Genomic DNA, 22,910 nt, shown 5'->3' with positions numbered 1-22,910 from the left:
TCACTAAAATAGAAGTAACAAGAAATGAAAACACAAATATCTTGAGCAGGACATACAAACTATTTAGGCCTCTGCACTTTACAAGTCAACTTAGGCAGCTGACCTAATATTTATTTCGCACCTACTCACACATATTCATTTGAAACGAAATTCCTCTTAGAGAAACTAAAAACTAACCACATAAGGTGTGCTCAACGTCGATGCGTTCGGTAGCTCGTAAAAACTAGCAATGGCCGGTATCGTTAATTGTGTGGGACAAAATCCACCAGATGCTCCAAGCAACACTTTATATCCAGCTGCTTGACTTTTTGGTACAAAACGTTTCTGAAATAGAGACTCCTCGAAACTGCCCAGAATCGGACGTCGTCCAAACCCGCTTGATTTCAGGAACAATCGAGTTTTCACAGGTGACGATGTAGGACTATATAAGCTTTCTAAGTCTTCATCAGAGAATTGCTCATCCGATCCAATTGAAGATCTTTCGGAAGAACGATCAGATAAATGACGAGAGCGTCTTTTATATATTGCTGCCTGTTTTAGAAAGCGTGGCGATAGTGACGGTGAATTTGGAAGTGTCGGAGCCGAGCTAGATTTCTGGACTGGTATATCAGGACTATTGTTGATATTGTCGAAACTGAAGGCAGCGCTGATTCCATCCACGTCCGATGATAGAATAGGAATGGGTGCTGATGCGCATGAGGTTGACGGTGAATCACTGAAAATGTTAGTCAAATTGATTTTAGGTATTGACTTGTATGGCGGTAGCTTTCCAGAGCAGTTAATGAAAAGCGGTGTAGGCTTGTGATGGTTTTTGGGACTGCTTTGATTTGAAACAATTGGAGCTGTCTTCGGAGTTTTGAACTGAGCGTCGATATTTTCGCAAAGTTTCAATTCTGCTGAATTGGCGTTGGTACGGCTTAACAGTTTGTCTGGCGAAGGATGCGGATCCAGTGTATTCGACTTTATGCAGCAATTTTCAGCGTACTCATCCAAACAGGCACAATCTGCTGACATATGTCGATCCACTGATTCGTTTGCATCGCTAGCGGCTGCAAAATACGACTTGGCGAATTTGTAACCATTCTGTTCATTGGCACAAGGCATAGACATATTATTCTCAGCCTGCGGTGAATTTCTATAAATGTGTTGTGTTTTCTGCCGCTTACATAGCTGGCAATCATTTGTTTTCGTCTGAGGTGGATTTTTTAAATTAGAAGTCAAAACATTGTTGTTATTGTTACGTGTATCTGAGTAGAATCTATGGCGGGGAGTACGAACAATGGCTTGGAGAAGTAAGTCACCTTTTCCTAATTTTGGTGGTTCTGGTGGTGATGATGAACCATTTGCTGAACTGAAAGTTCCATCCATTTCATCCTGGCAGCTATCATTTACTATTGCTTCTGTATGCTTTTCCGTATTGTTAACACAGTGTAGACAAGTGAATTCCATTTTGTGGCCACAATTTTCGCAAGACGGAAAGAAGAATGGAAAATTAGGCGTTTGCGTTCCAATTGACACCATTTCGACGGAATTGGTTTGCACTCCCTCTGCCACCGTTGTTTCCTGAGTGCAATATAATGGTGGCCGATAGGAGTTTATTGAACCGAATTCAGGGATGGATGGTTGATGATGATGTAACGGTTGATAATTTGTTGATTTTAAGTGATTTTCACCGTTACATCCTTGCTTAATATGTTCTGGTTGTATATGTTGTTGTTGGAATTGTTCCGGCTTCGGCGGACTGTTTGTGGATAAAGATGTTATGGCAGTTTCATTACAGACCTTCCCACTGCTTCCTGAAGCCATTTTTGTTTTCTTGTCACGCTTCATCATACGTTTTCTGTATTTCAGCAATTGTTTTTCACGATGGGATCGTTCAGCGCTTACCATTTCCTCAACAAGAGCATCCGAATTGCCATATTCCTCGTCAAAAGCACATCGATGCTTGCCTTTCTCTTGGCACGGAAAATTCAAACGATCATCTAGAACCATAGACTCGTCAACCGAAGAATTTGATTGATCCGTACTGCTATCGCTAGCAACGCTACTACTACTCGCTACCGCTGAAGCCGGGCAGGTATTATGACTACAATTACTATTATTATTGTTATTACTACTATTACAGCTAGTATTATTTGGGTTGTTTGTATTCTCGTTTTCGACGAAATTGATTCTCGGTATTCCGTTTTGAATACGTGGAAGACTTTTTAGGCATACCGAAATGGAACAATTTTCCGATATCACAACATTAGGGAAATCATGAACATTTGGTTTCGAATTAAAACAGGCAGTCGCATCGTAAGCCCGAATACGATAGAAGATGTCTAGACGTGGTGTTCTTATGGTAGCGCCATTTTCCACTTTCTCCACCAACTTAATACGACCGTGCTCGATGATATCACGATCATTTGGCTTGGCATTTTTTATTAGGTCCGTCCAAGCAGTTATTTGCGAAAAATACAATTGACTACGTATTGCGTTCAAAAGTGATTGTAATGTCATTGTTGGTGTAGTCGATCTGTGGAAACAAACAAACATCGGAAATTCCATTAGCTTAATGACCAAAACTTGCATTTCTTACTTCATGAAAGTCTACTTACTTTTCTTTTTGTTGGATGATCCACTGTTCCAAAAGAATCTCGTGATTCTCTGGTCCCAAATAGACTTCTATGCATATCGGATCCATAGTGGACATGATAAAATCAATTTGACGGCAGTGCAATTGCCAAAGAAAGCACTGTAAACACAAATAAAGTGAACAATATTACTCACATAAATGACTTCAACAAAATACATACAATTTCGTGTAAATTTGCCATATCACAGATATGTTCCTCGACATCAGCTAATGGGTCAGCTTTGATCAGACCCACTTTTCGGAGGAACTGATCACAGTGTGGTCCCTGTTTAGGAGCATTCATTCTATCGCTGCTCCTAGTTGGTGGTGTTTTTATTGTTTTCGGGATAAAATTTTCAGATCCATAACCACTTGTCGAGGCTTTAACCCCGCCGTAACTGCTACCAGCACTACCACCCAACCGTGTGCTATTAAAGAACTGTTCGCCGGGTTCCATTAGCCCCTTACTAGATCGTGGTGCAGCTGTTCGAAGACAAGTAGTTGCTAACGATTGAAGAGTAACCGTAATAGGATTCACGAATTTATTGATAGGTTGCTTCCGCTGAAGATATTTCACCAATTCATTATCTCCATCATCGACTTCTTCCGGAGATGTTAAGCTGTTGTTGCATCTATTGTTCAAACCTATTGCGATAGCTTGTTCGGCGCTCAATTGTTCGCCACGACTTGTACTTGGTGAAGATTGCCTAAGTTGTCCGAGTTTCTGTCGCAGACGTTGCATGTGTTGTAGAGTTGGATCAGATGTACTTGCTTCGCCTGAATTCGATGAATACACATAGTTAAAATCGAATGTTGTATTGTGGAGATTAGATGGTCGAGATGTTAAGTAAGCGGGTAGCTTTCGTTCGTCAGTTACTCGCCGACTTTGGTATTCTAAACGTGCCGGGTTAGTTGCAGTTATCATCACATAGTCATCGTCAGAAAGAGCTCTTCCCTCCAAAATCAATGAAGCTATCCCGGTAGTCGCCGTTGTTGCCGTTTGGGCACTACCCGGTCCATTCACTGAAGTAGGAATCATGGTTGCTTCGGTTGCCTGCAATTAAAAAAAACATGTGAATAAATAAAATGAAGTTTCATCTTCCATTTTGGTCCTATGATTATTTTATTTTATTTTACAGACAATGCACAGAAAGTAAAGAAAGGCTGGAGCGCCACAGATAGTGGGGGCATTCCTCTTGTAGCGGATATGGATGGTGGGGACTGGTATCATTCGGCAGAGGTGGGTGGGAAGTTTGTTGTGACCTCACTCAGTTGCCAACATGGAGTAGTCAGCGCAACATAGCACGCTTAAACTAAGAAAAGAGACAGAATCAAAGGCCCCAAGTTGAACCGCGTTATAGGACCGGTAAAGTCTCGGGGGCGGGGAGTGGAAGTACAGGGTGGAGGGCCACAAACAGTGGGGGCATTCCTCGTATAGCAGATGTGGGTGGTGGGGAGTGGTATCATTCGACAGAGGAAGATAAGAGGGATCCCACTCAGTTGCCAACATGGTGAAATCAGTGCAACGGGCACGTTTTGTGTGAAAAACTTTTTGGAAAACGCGCATGCAATTATTCACGTCCAGGGTACGGTGGGGGTTCAATTTTGTCGTCTGCGCCAAAATCGAATTGTTTCGCGAGTAAATACATTCGATACTACTGGAAAAATGTCATCAATCAGAAGGGTACATTAAAAAATCGTCACTACCCTAGAAAACATTGAACCTCCTCGGCGTTCAATACGGAGACAAGTCAAACAATCTTGGGATTTCGAAGCTTTTCATTCAACGAATAGTTAAAGAACATCTTCCGTTCTTACAAAATGGTAGTCGTCCATGAATTGCTGCCAAGTGATTATGAAACCAAACAACTTGCTTCCACGGTACGCCGTCATTTTTTTTGGGACCAGGCACATTTCCACTTCGGTGGATGTGTCAATAAACAAAACATGCACTATTGGAACATAACAAATCCCACGAAGCTTCACCAGAGACCTCTGTATTCCAGCGGGGTTACAGTGTGATGTGACCTCTCCAGAAATGTGGTCATTCACTCTTATTTTTGTGAAGAAGACAACCAAACCGTCCCGGTCAATTTCAGCTCGTTATATGATCATGATCGAATTGGATGATTTTGAACTGGAAAACATCTGGTTTCAGCAGGATGAAGCCACAGCCCACACAGCAAGGATTGTCATTGACGTTTCGAGAGCAAGATTCCGGAACGGAAAAAGAAGACGAGGCAGACCCTGCCTGAGATGAAAAATTTATAAGATTCTCTGCCCAGACTGCGACAAGATTTATATAGGGCGAACAAAACGACTAGTTTAGGGTGTTAGAACACATAAAGGAGGCTGAATCCGCTAAAAATAAGAATAACTCACACATAAAGTCCTCGGTTGCCAGACATATAATAGAGCAGGGACATCATTTGCCGTTAAACAATGCCAATGTTTTGAAGAAAATGAACAACGTTAAAAAAACTAGACTCCTATGAGAGCCTCCAGATCTCAAAAATTCCTCCCGAAAAAAAGGCTAAACACGGACATGGGCAACAATTTTTCCACCTTGGTGGAACTTTTAGAAAGAACTAGGAGAAGAATAGCAGCATAATTAACATATCATAATTAAAGGAATAGCTACAAAAAAATCCAAATTGTAAAGAAAATTTTCAAAGATAAAACATTGAAGGAGACGTTGGTCCCTGAAATACGTAATGGTATGCATTACCAAAGACGTTCAGTCAATAAAAAGGAAAATATATTCAAAGGCAAATCTTTCCCTCATAAGAGGATTAGATCCGTGCAACTGCCAGGACTTTGGCGATACAAAACCATATTGTAAACTACCAAGTGTTTGTGTAATCTGACGAGATTTACACAGTATACCTGGCTGCACTAAAAACAAGGAGGATTCAAGTGGTAAATCTTGCAGTAATTTTAGTCGCCGAGCACTATAATGGCAACGGCACCCACTGGGGATCAAGAATACTATCTCTGAAAGCCAGACTACTGTTCCATACCATAAGCAAGTCCAAAGGGCTTCATCTTATTTCTTCAGGATAGCCTACGTTTTGATTCACTGACCTGTTCAAAATTCCTGATCTTATAGATTTTGTGGTTACAAAAAACACCTGTCGAGACCAGATTTGCGCCACAGCCAGCTTTGACCCATCTTCGGATCACTCCCCTGTTATAATTACTATCACTAGCCAAGCAATAAATTTAAACAGGCCCGACAAAGTAAGAAATAGGAAGAAGTACAAAAATATATCAGCGCTCATCTCCACGTCAGAGTTCTACTGAAAACTTGCCACGAAATCGCAAATGCTGTCAAGCAATTCAATCAATGCATAGTCGCAGCAGCTCAACCGCTGAACAGTATTGGTGGGTTCAAGAAAATATCATCGACAGAATGTCGTCAATAGCTGATAAGCAGTAACCGAAATTTGAGGCGAGAATGGCAGAAACGTCGAACCCCGAGACTGAAACGGGAGAAACTAAGAAATGCTCTGAAAGCAGAAACAGAAAGTGGCTTCCAGCATCACCACTTCATGAACAGTCTCAGTGTCCCTATCACAGAAACGACTACTCTCTATGGAGGATAACCAAAAAATTGAAGCGGCCGGTAGAGACTGGTCCAACATTAAGGCTTGCTAATGGAAACTGGGCGAGAAACGATGCCGATAAAAGGGCAGTGTTTGCGACTTATCTGTAGGGTGTTTTCTCTGCCAAATTCCTCGGACAATGATTCGCTTTTACCGGAATTACCCCTGGCTAGGCCAGTAAGCGGATTTTGCATAAGAACGAAAGAAGTCCTCAATTGCGCACTGCAGAAAGTCAATCCGAAACAGGGTCCTGGCCCTGACAACATTACCAGGAAAATGGTCAAAGAGTTACCACCTATCCCTACAAGTAACTCACCCAATTATTCAATAGGATTATTCAACTTGGTTACTTCCCAAGGAGCTGGAAAACATCGCTGATTACAATGATCTTCCAGCAGAGACGAAACATAGACAAATAATTTAAGGTCGTCTGCGCAAAGCAAACACAAGAAGGTGAGGATGGAGGCGAGGTCATTGATAAAAAAAAAAGAGTAGGGGGCCAAGTATAGAGCCGAACACCAGAGGAAGGAAAGAAGGAGCGGAATGAGTAACGAAGAAATGAAATTCTGCAGAAACGATATGAGAGGTAAGAAGAAAACTAGGAGATAATAGAGAGTGGGGGGAGGCGAGTTGAGTACAGGGAGTTTGGAGAGAAAAATATTGTGGTCAACGGTGCCAAAGGCTTTGAAGAAATCAGTATGAATAGCACGTACCTCCTGTCGAGCATTTAGCAACGAAGTTGGCGAAGACCAGAAGATTTGACGCAGTAGATCGGTGTTTCACGAAACCTTCGTGATCTTTGACCAAAGTCCGCCGTCAATCAGCCGTTCACGTTTCTCTCACGGATTTTGGAGCGAGATGAGAGAAAAGAGATTAGAAGGTAGTTCACAGCTAAAGGGTGTCTGAGGATAGGGATGATAAAGGCCTCTTTCCAGAGATGAAACGAGTAGCATTCTTCGAGACTTTTGTTGAATATTATACAGTGAGAGAGAGATAGAGGAATGTGCAAGCAAGACGTTAGGAAGCCCATCGGACCCAATGAGGAACTCAACTAAGGAAGATGTAAGGAGAGGGGTGGCCAAGAGATTCAAAGCTACATCCATCTACAAAACCCGTACATATTTATGGAAAGAAGAACCTGATGAATGAAGAGATATTACCATCAATAATAAAAGTCAAAAATGGTACAGCAGATTTGCAAAACGCCTCAAAACATTCCAAGCAGCACTGCTGATCTAAATGTTTTTGTTTAATATACTATGTAATTGCATGCAGCAATGAATTAACACAGTTTCAAATCAGGGCATCGCACAAAAGCAACTAATTACCAGCAACCCCCAAAGGATACAGTATCAGAAGAATGTATGACCTACATTTCCCCGTCGACTAGTCAACTATCTGTATGGTGCACATTATCCCAAATGGAAACTCCTCACGTTCTATATACATCTTTTGAGAGCATCTACACAATAGCGAAATAGGTCGCTTTAATTACTAGTGCAACAGCGAAGCTTTCATTCATTTTATAGGTCATACAGAAATGAAATGACTCCTTCAAGTTTTTCATTACTATACACCGTGAGCAAGTATGTGTCAAAACGGCCATAATATTGCATGGAGCAGCTCCCGTTCTAGATACGCTGCCTCCGAACAACATATATCTACCATCAGTTATTCTTAGTATGCACGTGATGAAACTGAAGAGCTTATATGTGCCTTATCATAGCAACCCGAATGCAGGTCAATTAGGTAAAAGACATGATACCATTGGTTGTCCCATATTCTGTAAAAATACAATATTCATTAGAATATAAAGCGTTCACCCTGAATTGTGAACGGTTCAACGCCGATCAGCATAATATAATCTGCATACAAGCTTTTGTCGTACAATGGGTTGCACCGATAGAATATCACATGATACATAACAGAACAGGGCAGATTACGTAATATTTGTTCGAGCTATTTCAGTCTCCAAGGACTTACTTGTGTTGCTGGGTATGACCATGCTTGTCTGCTCGAAATATGACTAAAAGGAGAGAATTTTTAATGCAAAATGTAACCTGGTTTAAATTCAACAGTGGATATCGATTGTAATTGGAAGTTGATTATTCAATGTGGTGTAATTGCGACTCAGGCGACATTTTCACGTCACGTATCTGGTCATATTTTTTAGAAAAATATAACTCCATGATCCATTCGGATGGTCTGATTTTGCCAATTGAAATAAATGGTCAAAATTGTTGTGCCCAATAGCTGGTTAAAATCGAATACGGCTGGAAGCAACATTACACAAATTTAGGGGAAGGGTATTTCAAAATTAAAAATTCACCTTGGTTCCAGTCAAAAATTAGATGTTGTACTGAGTTCCAACATAACGTCCCTCGGAAAGTCAACCAGACCTACGCACCATTGCATAGATGTTTGACAATCTGCTTCATTTGATAGCACGCAGTAGTTGTGGAGCAACCCAGTCACAGACCATTCTTGAGGTTATGAATAACACTGGTCACTTTCCATTTACTACTCCCATATAACACATCGTTCAATAAGTCCCGGAACTAGCGTAGAAATCGCGCTAATAATGCCATTTATATACCAAGGTTCAGAAGTACCAACCTTCAGATAAGATGTGTCAAAATTTGATGTATCATAATTCGAAACATAACCAAGAAAGCTATAGTGATTAAAGTGACGCTACCTTTGCAATCGTGAAAAAATGGACCAAAACGAGTTTCGTGTGTTGATAAAACATTGTTTTCTAGTGGGGAAAAAACACTGTTCAAGCTCAGCAATGGCTTGAAAAACGTTATCCGGACTCTACTCCGTCGAAAACAACCATTTGTCGGTGGTATGCTGACTTGAAACGCGGTCGTACTGATACAAATGATGCAGAACGTTCGGGTCGGCCAAATGAGGGAGTAACTCCCGAAAACACCCAGCAAGTATTGAAAATCGTGATGGGTGACCGCAAAATGAAAGTGCGCGAGATAGCTAAGATGATGAACATATCAATTGGTAGTGCATTAACTATTTTGCACCAAAAATTGGCTATGAAAAAGAAATGGCTGCCGCGTTTGCTCACAATGGAACAAAAGCAACAACGTATCAATGATTCGGAGAGCTGTTTGGCACTGTTTACTCGCAATAAACAGGATTTTTTGCGTCGATATGTGACAGTGGACGAAACATGGATTCACCATTTCACTCCGGAGTCAAGTCGGCAATCAGCTGAATGCCGTATGATCGGTGAAAGCCGCCCGAAGTGTCCAAAAACACAACAGTCGGCCGGCAAAGTGATGGCGTCGGCATTCTGGGATGCGAATGGTATAATTTTCATTGTCTACCTCGAAAAAGGAAAAACCATCAATAGTGACTACTACATGGTGTTATTGGATCGTTTGAAGGCCGAAATAGCGAAAAAAACGCCCACACATGAAGAAGAAGAAAGTCATCTTTCATCAAGACAACGCCACAAGTCAATCAAAACGATGACCAAATTCCACGAGTTAGGCTTCCAACTGCTTCCTCATCCTCCGTACTCGCCGGATCTGGCCCCCAGCGACTGCTGGCTCTTTGCGGATCTCAAAAAGATGCTCCAGGGAAAAAGATTTGGCTCAAATGAGGAGGTGATCGCTGCTACTGAGGCTCATTTTGAGTCAAAAGACAAATCGTTCTACAAACATGGCATTGAAAAGTTAAATAAGCGTTGGAATGATTGTATTACACTTGAAGGAGATTATGTTGATGAATAATAAAGAATTTTGCCGATAAAATGTTGTTTTCATAGTTAGTCCCGGGACTTATTGAACGATGTGTTAGTGCTGCGGAATGACTTCAACTTGATAGCGTTGAGATAGCAGCATTTCCATATTTTAGACTAAGCAACGAAAGTGGATTTAGCACTGTTAATGACACGAGGGAACCAGATTCAGAATCGGCGTCATCAGGAACAACACTACCTAAACATTTAATTGCAAATACATAGGGAGTCCGATGACGCATCAGACTGAAAACGTTGGTTATGTTGATATTCATTTTCAGCTCGACTGCCTGCCCTCCTCTCCAAACCTAGGGCTATTTGACCAAGGACCATGGCTCGGTGTGAGGGCAAGCATGTATCATCTATGTATTTTTTTGAGAATTGTGAGGTCCTAAGTCCCCATCAACTTAATGCCGGACCGGACCAAATAGGAAGCAACTTACTCCTTTTGTTTTGGTCCACGGACCCCTCGTTTAGGGCTTAGCACCCAAACTTTACAAAAAATTAGGCGACGACGACTTTGCAGTAACTACTTTGCATTGGTCCTGTCTTATTGTGTCTTTTACAATGTGAAAGCGTCCATCCCCCTTACTACTAATGACAGACCACATGATTATGTTCTGGGGTATTTTTCGGTGTGGATAACGTATTTGTGATGAAATTTATCCCCTCATTGACAACACAAAAGATAGACCTGTTTTTGCTGAAATCTCAAACGTACATTCATCACCGAACTGGATCTGTAAAAATGCAGCAAACGTTGAAATATGTTCGTTTTTAAATCGGTTTACTGTCTGTCTGTCCGTCACACGCATTTTACTCGGAGACGGTTGTAGCGATTGACACTAAATTTGGTAAAAAGGTGGGAACTGTGAACACTCACGCGTACAGTGAGTTACGTCCTTTTACGTTGAATTTAAGGAGGGGTCCCCATACATGCAAAAGGCGGGTGTAAATTTTTTTTTCATCAAATATAGTCACGTGGGGTATCAAATGAAAGGTCTCGGTTAGTACTTTTCGAAGCCGGTCTTAGTTTTGACATTTGTTGGAAAGGTGGGGAGTACGGGGGTTTGAAAGTGATCATTCCTTTAAGGGGCCATTCTCAAAAACTACCCAACCGAAAAATCTGAAAAAAATCAGGAGGCTGCCACTATATGGTGCCTGGGCTCCGAAATACCTTCCATAGTGATATCTGTACAAATAAAGTTAATAATAGTATATTACCATAGTTTTTAATAATTGACTGCAAAACCCCCCTTAAGTTCATGCTAGCACGACGAAATTTCACAACAATATAGAGTATAACATAGAGCATGATCTTACCAAGTTTGGTGGAAATTGCACTATTACTAACAAAGTTATAATACGTCAAAGTTGTGGCTTCTTCGCAAATTCAAGACTATGAATGTCAATATCATCCGAAAGTGGATATTCTCACATATGTGCTACGTACTAAGAAATACACAAAACCTTTCGTACCTGAAGCGTCCAGCTTCCGGTTTCCCGACTTAAGATGTGATGATGCTGTTGTTATCAATAAATTAAACGGGAAATCAGCGATATCCAGCAGTTCATATTTTTATCAAAACTTTGTTACGCAAAATTTGCTTTTGTCCCACGTGCTAGTTTGTGCTTCTTAGCAGGTCGATGAACCGTAAAATCAAAATTCGATAATTTTCTTCTGAAAGTGTGCTTGGCAAAGTTCATATTGGTGTCTTCTGAATGAAATTTTATTATTTTTATAGTAGCAAATATGTTCGCTAAGCTTATATTTCTAAGACACCTTCCTGCCCGTGGTGTAAAAAGTGACTTCGTTTCGCAGTTTCCCTTTCTTTTTTGCCTCAACTTTTCACCTGGCTCATGATAAAATATTGCCATGTAATGAATCACTCGATAAATGTCGAGCAAACGACGGATTAAGCATGCACAGTGGTCGGTATGCATACGACAGCTCCGGGTCTCCTTTTCCTTGCTGATCAGCGCGAATCTCACTATCTTGCAGCGACAAGGAAAAACACCTTGCTTCAAGGAGCAAGCGTTTAACAGCCGGAGCAGCAAGTCTGCCCGTTGGTGGAACACCAGTTTGTAAACTTCCGGCGACATACCATCAGGACCTGGCGCCTTCTTGTTTTTCATGATGAGAACCGCTTCTTCGAGCTTTCTATTGACATCAACCCGTACGCGATGTTTGGGGAATAATGCTCGTACAATGCGATCCATCTGGTCGATACTCAGTAAGCAGGGTTTCCGCAGAGCGAAGTTTATAGTCAAGTACCCATGGATCCTCATTCACCTCGTTGATCAGTTTCTGCCAGCCGCGAGCTTTGCTTCTATTTACTGATCTATACTCTTCTTCTTTTTCTGTACTGATCTATACTCTGCGCATCCTCATTGTTATTGTTGCATTCTGCCTCCTCACTGACGTGTAAACGTTACGCCAAACGGCGGAGCTTTTGACACTTCCTCCGTAGGTCGACAATTTTTGCCATCCACCAATACATAGTAGGCTTGTCACGGCTGGGGCCCCTCTGGGACGTAGAAGCCTCACATGCTGTCGTTATCAGGTTCATCACTGAGTTTACGACAGTGTCAGCTGCAACGCTAGGACTCCCCAATGCATCCTTCAGCGCGACTCTGCCTGTCCCAAGAGCTTCGATGAACTTCCCGATATTCGAGACACCCCAGTAACCCCCTGACTGCTTCGCAGAACGCACTCTTACTAGTCGTCTTCGGGCCTAGTTCGACCAGGACTCCGCAACCTTTCGTTTTCCGCTTTAGGCGAAACTCCTGAAAGAACTGAAGAACGTACAAGTATTTATCAAAATTTTGGTTAAGAAACTCAGACGTTACACTGAAAACCTGTTCGGCAAATATCGAGTTTAATTTTGACCGGATAATAGCATATGATGATAATATTAACATTTAGTTAGGACCTTTTCTCGATGCAAAAGTTGCGCGTGGAAGATGGGTGCCGCATTAAGTACAGAAATGAATTGTATGAAATCTATCTATCCGGTCAACCGGAAATCAAGAAAAAGGGAAAACAGTTGAAGTCGACTTTGAAATGCTAAAAAGTATGGGAAATTCGAGAGCGCGGTCACTCGACTGAGGTACAGAGGAGGCAAATGATGAAGGAAGTCTTGTCCTGAAACGGGCTGTAGTTATGCAAAAAATAATTTATTATGTGCGAATCGCCTCCAACTCAGTAATAGTCAAACTGCCGTTTGAAATCCTAAAAGATCTTATAAAAATACAGAGATTGCAAAATCTGTTATAACCAGTCCATAAGGACCTAACATGAGAAGAGTTGCTGACAAAATGTGTAGGAGCCTCTAATCAAAATGCAAATGAAAGTTTCAACAGCATGATTTGGTAAATTACACCAACGAGACTGTTCAATGGCAAAGTGGTAGTTTGAAACTACTTGCAATATTGCTGTTTGCCTGTTCGATGAAGGGCACTTCATTCTCCTGAAGATGATTGAAGAGTTAGGTGCAACTACAGGAAGCCAATGTTTCAGTGCATGGAAAAGAACTGTACGTACTGTACTGTACGGCCCAGGAATTGATCCAGGCTAGTAACACTCCTTTTATTCAAGTTTTCATAAAGAAATCGATTTTTCTCAAAATACCGTTTTTTGAAGCGGTGGACGCTCCTCAGGGCGTAAAAATAAAGATAATTTAATGCGGTTTACGAGAAGTAACACCTAACACATACCATTCTCGTGTGAACGTCTAACATTAATTTGTTTTTACTCAGAAATATATTTTTTTTAAAATTTAAAATTAAAAATTTTTAATAATTATTTTTCACATTCGTTTTTTTTTTAAGCCGGGGACTTAAATGAAAGGTTCATACGATAATTGCAAGTGTAATGAGTACTAAGAATTTTGGTTTTTGTGTTCAGACCGACCGGAGGGCTGCAATCGTGCCCGCCAATGGACGCCGTTTTTTATATGCCAAATCGTATTGTGACGCATAGGGGACTAGGAAGGTCCTTTTTTTTTAAATTGAAGCCAAAGATGGGGCCAGTGATTCTATTTAAACAATAAACACCTAATTTGCCAATTTTCGCCTTGATTTACTTCCAAAATAGACCTCATTTAGACCCTTCTACACTATATTCCCCCCGTAAAAAAATCAATAATCTATCGATAATAAATCACAGAATCATACTTCCATTTAATTTGTTCACATACCAGCATACAAATCCTGCTTCTAATTCTGCTTTTTGGCATTAATGAGAGACAAATCGACGTCAATTTCATTTGTCGTATTGCCAACTTTCTTTGAATGTCTAAACAACGTAACCAAAAAACATGCCAACAATTATAAGAGAGGAATAGGAAAGATGTAAACTATCGGCACCTTCAAATCGAATATGAGCAATACGAGGTCAAAGTATTTAACACAAGTAAATTCACCGTTTGCCATCTTTAGATAAAATTGAAAAAGAAGAGCCAAAAACCAATATGTAATAAGTTTTCTTAAAAAAAAACTGATTGTAATTGAAGGACTTCATGCTTTATGTAGAAAGGACGGTAACCTACAACTTCAGCCAAATTGCGACCGCGTACGCAAATCGTTTATAAATTAAAACATCTTATTAGGTTTGGGAAAAAGTGATGTCGTATTTTGTCAATAGATGGCGACACTTAAACATATCTTGTGTTGTACTTATCGCATCGGGTCATATTATACGGCGATTTGAAGGCGACAATCTGCGCAACAGGTGTCTTTTTGACAGTTTTATGATCGTGCGTTTCAGTCTCCAGTTATAGCGCGTCAAAGATGGAGTCCACCAAGGAAGAAATTCGTCATATTTTACATTTTTACTACCTGAGAGGTAAAAATGCAACGAAGGCGACCAAACAAATTTGTGAAGTTTATGGGTCCGATACTGTAACGATTCGCACAGCACAGCGTTGGTTCGATCGATTTCGTTCTGGTGTTGCGAATATATAAAGGAGCGTTTTCTACCTGTTGCCACTTTCGATCACTTACTCCCAGGGCAGAGGTGAGGCAGCGTCTGATGATTTGCCTGTGAACTGGACGAACCCGTTAATCCCTATTTTTGAAATGATATATTGGGTATAGTACAATATAGAATGGCCCATATAGGAATAATGCTCATATTTCTCCAACATCTTGACTCTCATTGCTTCTTCCTCAAATCCAAAAACCGATATGGTACAATAAACTGTGGTTTTCCGGAAAAGTAATTTGAATCCAATTAGATACACATGGCATATGCGTATGTATATCGAACTTAACCAAGTCAATTACGAGTACATTAGTCTATTATGTCTACTGTTAAGCCACTTACATTTATGCATTCCTTTCACTTGATATGTAAATTCAAATTGAAATCAGTTTTTCTCTGCTTTCAAAACATGTCCAACTTGTTCGCCACACTGTCTGCTGCAGCATTAGCGCAGTGATTTCAATCATATCTTGTTTTATCGTGCTAATAGACCTCGCTACATAGACTCATCATGGTAACTAGGCAATCCCAATGTATTAGTGTGAAGCCTGTGGTTTGTCGAAGCGGCGATATGAATTAATTTGATATCTAAGATCCGCAGCCGATGTTGGCAAGCACTCAGATTCACCACCGCCAAAAACAGTGGCCACGACTAAAGAAGGCCGAAACAACTCAGCCTGTTCTGGCCCTATTTCGTTGCTTGAAAAGTGGGCCAAGCCATATATGTATCTTGCAGGTATCTATGCCACCATGCCATCATATCTTAACCAGACTTGTGAACGTATTTGTAGTATTGCGATAAATATTAGACCTCAATATATGCGCAATAAGTTAGGTTTGAAACCAGTTTCGCTGTGTAATTCATGTGTAACCGCAACTAAAACTTTGTCTTGCTTTTCGGGGCTCTACTCTACTATGCCCGACAATTAGCTTTTCTTCCCCGCAAGATTTACTTCGGAAGCTTCTTTTTCACTTTTTCCCAACGTCTTACGTAAATAATGATGTGAATAAATAACTGCACGGCATTGAGCGTTTTTACCATTCGCCTCCCAGTCTATGTCGGGTGTTACAATTAAATTGACTATCCAGTTACTGGGTTTCGTAATTGCTCAACAGTAGCCGCGTAGCAACTGAAAACTATATTTCCAATTTATACGCGCCCCACTTAGGACTTTGCGCTCACTTTGTACGACCCAATATTTTAGGTTGCCAGGAAAGTATCATGTAACGTTGCAGGCACAAAGAGCTGCTTCTATACCTTTAGCAAATTCGTCTAGGATTTCTAATCTTATAACCCTACCTGCTAGTTGTAATGCCAAAAGCGAATTCCACCATGCAAAACTTTTCAATTCCTCCATGAAAGTTTGAATTGTGAATAAGAAAACTTTCGTGTAATTTAAATTCACTCCACCAGGAAGTTACTGTGCACATTTTTACGGTCATTTCCATGCAATAAACATATTTAAAACAAATCTGGAGCGCTATATTTATAACATTTCTTGAATCTATCTCATTTTGTATCTTAACAAACAGATGAGATAGTTGATTTCGGAATTTTCAAAAGATCTCTTGAAGCTGAAGTATCTGATTAGCGCACATATATCTGCTACACAACTACATAATGAAAGATACTATTTTTATCCTGTCCCAAAGAAGCAACGATCTGTGTGCTTCTCTATTACGTATGATCGTTTCGAGACCATTGCAATCGCCTGACGTCGCCCGTATTGTAAATGCGATGCTAGAAGTTCTGCTTTAATGTGACCTTTTATGGACATGCCTGAAATATATGAGAATTGCCAGGCAACGTCAGTGTACATATCGATGGGGGAGAGAAACCCTTTCTGTTGAAGAGTTTAAGGGCAGAAGTAGAACCATTCCATGGCTTGCCAATATTGACATGCCAAAATATAGTAATCCACTCCATCTTACTATGGAGATTTAACATATAGTATCAACTGTCGAAATTATATAGCCAAAGCCCACAAACTAGCAGTCGAAATGAGCCATCATACCCTACAAAAAGGAGGCACACTCAGCAGCATAATGTTGACTTAATCAAGGTCATAGTTAGAAAACTAGAGCACAAAATATCGAAATATAAGGCCTACAAATAAGTTCTGTCGGTTTTCACAATAGATGGCGTAGCTTGTTTTTTATTCCATTGATCCACATTTCCAAACATTCATCGGAAAGCTACTGTCAATAGGCACAAACGTCAGTATAAATTATTTAAGTGAAGTGTAAACAACAATACTTTTTTCATCAACGAAAATGGCCAATTTTGTACCAAATAATGTGTTTTTGCGGGGAGTTCTACTTTATTATTTCAATATGAAGAAAAAAGCAACCGAAAGTCATCGCATTTTGGTGGAAGTTTATGGTGACCATGCTCCATCTGAGCGAATGTGTCAGAGGTGGTTTGGACGGTTTAAAAGTGGCAATTTTGACTTGGAAGACGAAGAGCGCGCCGGACGGCCAACAATTTTTGAAGATGAAGAATTAGAGGCATTGCTCGACCAAGATCCATCGAAAACGCAAGAAGAACTTGAAAAAACACTTGGAGTCACTCAGCAAACCATTTCCCACCGTTCAAAAGCAATGGGAATGATCCGAAAAGTCGGAAATTGGGTTCCGTATGAATTGAAGCCAAGAGACGTCGAACGCCGTTTTTTCACGTGCGAACAACTGCTCCAACGACAAGAAAGGAAGGGTTTTCTGCATCGAATAGTTACTGGAGATGAAAAGTGGATCCATTACGATAATCCCAAGCATCGGGCAACGTGGGGATACCCCGGCCATGCCTCATCATCGACGGCCAAAGCGAATATTCATGGAGAGAAGATCATGCTGTGTATATGGTGGGACCAGCTGGGTGTGGTATACTATGAGCTGCTAAAACCGAACGAAACGGTCACGGGCAAACTCTACCAACGTCAAATGATGCGTTTGAACCGCGAACTCAGGAAAAAACGGCCGCAATACCAGCAAAGGCATGATAAAGTTATTTTGCAACATGACAATGCTCGTCCACATGTTGCACAGCCCGTTAAAACATATCTAGAAACGTTGAAATGGAAAGTCCTAACCCACCCGCCGTACTCTCCAGACATTGCTCCTTCTGATTACTATTTGCTCCGGTCGATGCAGCATGGCCTGGCTGACCAGCACTTCTCCAATTACGACGAACTCAAAAAATGGTTCGATGAGTGGATAGTGGCCAAGCCGGCCAATTTTTGGCGCGATGGTATCTATGAATTGCCTGAAAGATGGAAGAAAGTTGTGGCTAGCGATGGGCAATACTTTGAACAATGAATGTATAATCAATTTTTCAAAATAAAGCTTCAAATTTAAAAAAAAAACCGACAGAACTTATTTGTAGGCCTTTTATATTTGGCATATTTTTTTAGAAACTCTAATGACGAACAATGAGTCCTGGATCATATCAGTCAACATGGATTTCATAGCAGTAATCTACCTCAAAGCGGGGTTCTTAGGCTTTGTTTCCGGTAGCCATGCCATACACACAGAGCCGAACAAATTCATGGCACATAAAATTGGATCCAAATCTGCATAAGGGGAAGCAAATGAGGCAACTATTTTGTCCAAATATTTAATATTTTTGAATGTTTACATTTCTCCTATATCATATTCCCTCTAGCTGAAGGAGATTATTTATCAGCACGTCTATGCAGCACAAAGTAAAACAATTCAGTTCAAAAAAACCAATTTCATTTTCAGAAATATGTATATGAATTTAATGGATTGCACATTTACCATCCATATCATACCCATCTGCAGTTACATTATTGGTTAAAAACACCAAACAAGTTGGCATACAGACCTGTTACATATTTCAGAGTACACCTTTTGAGCCCCCACTCCCCTATGATTCACTCACTATCAGAAATTAGATCAGTTTCAAAAAGTACTAATCGAGGCCTTTCATTTGATACTCCACACGACTATATTTTGTAGAAAAAAAATTAACCCCCCTCCCCCTTACATGTATGGGAAGCCCACCTTCAAACTCAATCCAAAATGGTGCCACTTGCTAGATGTAAAGGGATTCATCGAGCATATCTTCTTACCAAATTTCGTAACAATTGGTTCAATCGTTTCCGTGACAGACAGACAGGCATAATAAGGTTTTGTTTCACATCAAAAAGGCTACAATGCAAAAGTTATAGATGCAACTCGCTACTGTGCACTTTCTATAACGTATTTACCAAAATTTTGATTAAGAAACTCAGACCTTACGCTGAAAACCTGATCAACAAATAACGAGGTGGCTTTAAAGCCGAACAAACCACGTAACTGTTTTACGGTGAATGGTGAACTCAATAGTTCGAATGAAGTTGAGAATACCCTCACAAATTGATGCCACTCATTGGACGTGAAGGGACTCGGAGACCAAATGTTCTTACCAAATTTTGGGGTAACAGCTTCAGCCATTTCCAAGCAAATCGGGTGTGACAGACAGACAGACATTGAATCGATTCTAATAAAATTTTGTTTCACACAAAACTGTTTAAAAAGGATTCTTTTCCCAATTTCCAGAAAAGGAATAAATTTGGTCTGTCTCTTTAAATCTTTAAAGAGGGGGCCTTAATTCCGGCGCAAATAATTATTCTTCAGTATAAAAATTTGGCTGGGGCTAAATGCACCCTTCCGTGTATGGAAACTAGAAAGCTTTTCCGTATCTCGACGATAACCAGGCCAAATGCAGTACCTTTGCTGAAGCCTTACCACAAAGATGGATTTGACGTAATGAAAAACTGCACTTTAGTTAAAAAAAATCGCAGTGTCAATTTTCAACATTTTTTTCTTATCTTTTTTTTAAAGTGTTAAAGTTGTACGAGGGTGGTCTGAAAAGTTTCCGACCTAACAATGATACAAAACATTTTCTCTTTAAATTTATTTTCATTTTTCTACAGTCTCCTTGTAAGCCTACACAATTTTCCCAGCGATGCTCCCATCTCTTTAACCCGTCCAAATAGTGGTCAGCGTCTTTCTTTGCAGACTAATTGTTGACAAAGGTTGTGACCTCTTCATTTGACGGAAATCTTAGTCCTCCGAGCACAATTTTTAGATTAGGTAACAAAAAGACGTCAGTTGGGGCTAGATCAGGCGAATAAGGAGGGTGGCCTCTTTTCCTTTAATTCAACGGTCGGACTTATTTTTGAAAGGCAATACGTCTACGCAAATCAAAGATGAGTTGGACGCTGTGTACGAGGACTCTGCATCATCATTTACTACCGCGAAATTTTGGGCAGCTGAATTCAAACGTGGCCGTACAAGCTTGGAAGACGATGAACGTTCGGAATGTCCAAAAACTGTAACCGCTGACGATAGCATCGCTAAAGTTCACCAAATGGTACTAAATGACCGTCGAGTCAAAGTGAGGGAGATAGCAGAGGCTAGGAAAGAATGTGTTTGTCACATATTGAATGGAGATTTAGGCATGAGAAAGCTGTCCGCACGTTGGATGCCGCGTTTGCTCACTTTACACCAAAAACGTCTTCGAATGAATATTTCCACCACTCTGTTGGCGAAGTCTAGGCGCAATAAATCAGCGTTTTGGGGAAAATTAATTACTGTAGATGAAACCTGGATACCCCATTATACACCTGAAACCAGAAAACAATCAAAACAGTAGATTGTGAATGGGGAATCGGCTCCAAAAAAAGCAAAAACTGTTTGTTCGCCCGGCAAAGTGATGAAGATTTTTTTTTGGGATAGTCATACAGTTATCTTAATCGATTATCTTTAAACGGGAAGAACCATTACAGGAGCAAACTACGTATCATTATTCGACAAGCTAAATGCACAAATTGCGGAAAAACGGCCACATTTAAAGAAAAAAAATTACATTTCACCAAGACAATGCGCCGTCTCACACCTCTGTGGTTGCCATGGAGAAAATACAGGAATTGCGGTTTGAACTGCTTGACCACCCAATAATTCGACATAGTGGAGCCCTGTGATCATTTTGCCCTTCTACACGTTGTCGATTCAGATCACACCTTGTGACTCCCAGAAAACTGTGGCCATCACCTTTCCGGTCGATAGGGCAGTCTTTACCTTCTTCGGAGCACATTCGCTGTTTTGCAAACAAAACCTTAAAAAAGGCCTTCACACGAGATGACCCCCTTAATTGAGTTCGTAATTAGAAAACACACAACATACAATATCAAAAAATATTTAGCATCATTTTTTAGAGACTCTAATGTTGAAGGATAAGTCCTAGATCATGTCAGCCAATATGGATTTCACAGTAGTAATCTACCTGAAAGCGGAGTTCTCAGACTTTGTTTCCGGTGGACAAGTTACTCACCCAGAGCCGGGCAAATTCATAGCACATAAAATTTATATTTATAGTGACGAAAGGAAATCCAAATCTGCATAAGGAAAGCAATGAGGTATCCCTTTTGTCCTAATATTTAATATCTTTGAATGGTAGCTTCTTCCAAATTACGATTTTTGGTTTTAAACGTAAATAAATATTTCGGGAGCGACTTACCCCTACATCAAAGCTTTGTACTGACGAAGGAGGGAAGTCGCTACCCAAAAATATATATTGACGTTTAAAACCAAAAATTGTAGTTTGGAGGTAGGTACCCCTCGTCAATTAATTTTAGTCTGTCAAATAGCAGAAATAAACCATATCTTTGAATGTCTACATTTCTCCTATAACATATTCCTTCTGGCTGAAGGAGATTGTTTATCAAGGCGTTTATGTAGGACAAAGCAAAGCAGTTCAATTCAAAAGATCAATTTAATATTCAGAAATATGTATATGCATTTAATGGATTGCACTTACAATATCATACCCATTACAGGATACATTATCGGTCCAAACCCCAAACAAGTCGGCATACAGACCTGTTACATGATTCTTACCACCCTCACTCCCCTATCGTTCAAGTCCATTAGAAATAAGATCAGTTTCGAAAAGTACTAATCGAGGCCTTTCATTTGATACCCCACATGACTATATTTTGTGAAAAAAAATTGCTGTAAAACTTCGTAATTCTAGTATGAAGTTAAGGAGGGTTTTGCCATTATTAACTTTATTTGAACAGATATCGGTATGGAGGATATTTCGAAGCCTAGGCATTATATAGTGGCAGCCTCTTGATTTTTTGTTTGGGTAGTTTCTGAGAATGAGTCCGTGAAAGAAACGATCACTTTCGAGTTTTTCTAGCAGCAGACTTATTAGCACTGATGAAGGGAACAAGTGGTTCCCGAAATATCGGTATTTGCAAGAATAAATATTCACACCAACGAAAAAGAAACAAGTTTTTATTATTTCAAACAACTTCTCAAAATACAAATTGTTTCTACATTTGGCACATGCAAAATTTCAATTTTGCCGGTTCAAGAATAAAAAAAATTTGATGACATCTGCTAGATTTCACAAAAAAAATCCGCCTCGTCTCAAAAGTGTTCGTGATTGTCTGAAAATGACAGAAAATAATATGCACCTACTAGAAGTTTACTCGTAGATGCTTCTTCCCTTTAAAAAAACACTTTCCATATCAAAGAGGCTTCACTGCAGACAAATCAGCAATAAATCTAATGTTCTCTCTGTGGCAGTCGATGGAAAAATTGCTGGAATATGGTCAGCAACTGCACCATTTTGCATCGACGTGAAAGTCGCGTGTGATAGATAGCATAGCTAGAGTAAAACTTCATACGTCCATGAAAGAATTCGATATGCTAACAAAACTAGGAAAACTGACTGACTCTGCCCCTGATTAATGACAAAAGAACAGAATCCCTCTCCGGACCTTTCATCATCATTAATACAAGAGTATCATGTATTCTTTTTTATCTGCCCCTAGAAAAATTAACCACGAAGCCGAGGTGTACTATCCCCTTTAGGTTTACCCAACAACTGGGATGAGATCTTGGGCTGCACATTACCAAAAACAACAATAC

General features: G+C 40.3%; 1 protein-coding gene across 1 annotated transcript in view; it reads right to left on the bottom strand.

The window, feature by feature from the left end:
• Window positions 1-22,910, bottom strand: part of LOC119648845 (protein FAM214A) — a 142,376-nt gene that overhangs the window by 14,246 nt on the left and 105,220 nt on the right. The window contains exons 3-5 of the mRNA XM_038050724.1: window positions 2,799-3,671; window positions 2,601-2,737; window positions 178-2,518 (exon numbers count right to left, since the gene is read on the bottom strand). Coding sequence (XP_037906652.1) covers window positions 178-2,518; window positions 2,601-2,737; window positions 2,799-3,656 — 3,336 coding nt within the window. The 5' untranslated portion in view covers window positions 3,657-3,671. The remainder of the gene's footprint in view (window positions 1-177; window positions 2,519-2,600; window positions 2,738-2,798; window positions 3,672-22,910) is intronic.

This window comes from Hermetia illucens, chromosome 1, assembly GCF_905115235.1.
Source record: "Hermetia illucens chromosome 1, iHerIll2.2.curated.20191125, whole genome shotgun sequence".
Lineage (NCBI taxonomy): Eukaryota > Metazoa > Arthropoda > Insecta > Diptera > Stratiomyidae > Hermetia > Hermetia illucens.
Note: the sequence above shows the minus strand (reverse complement) of the source record. Positions and strands in the feature narration are given on the sequence as shown.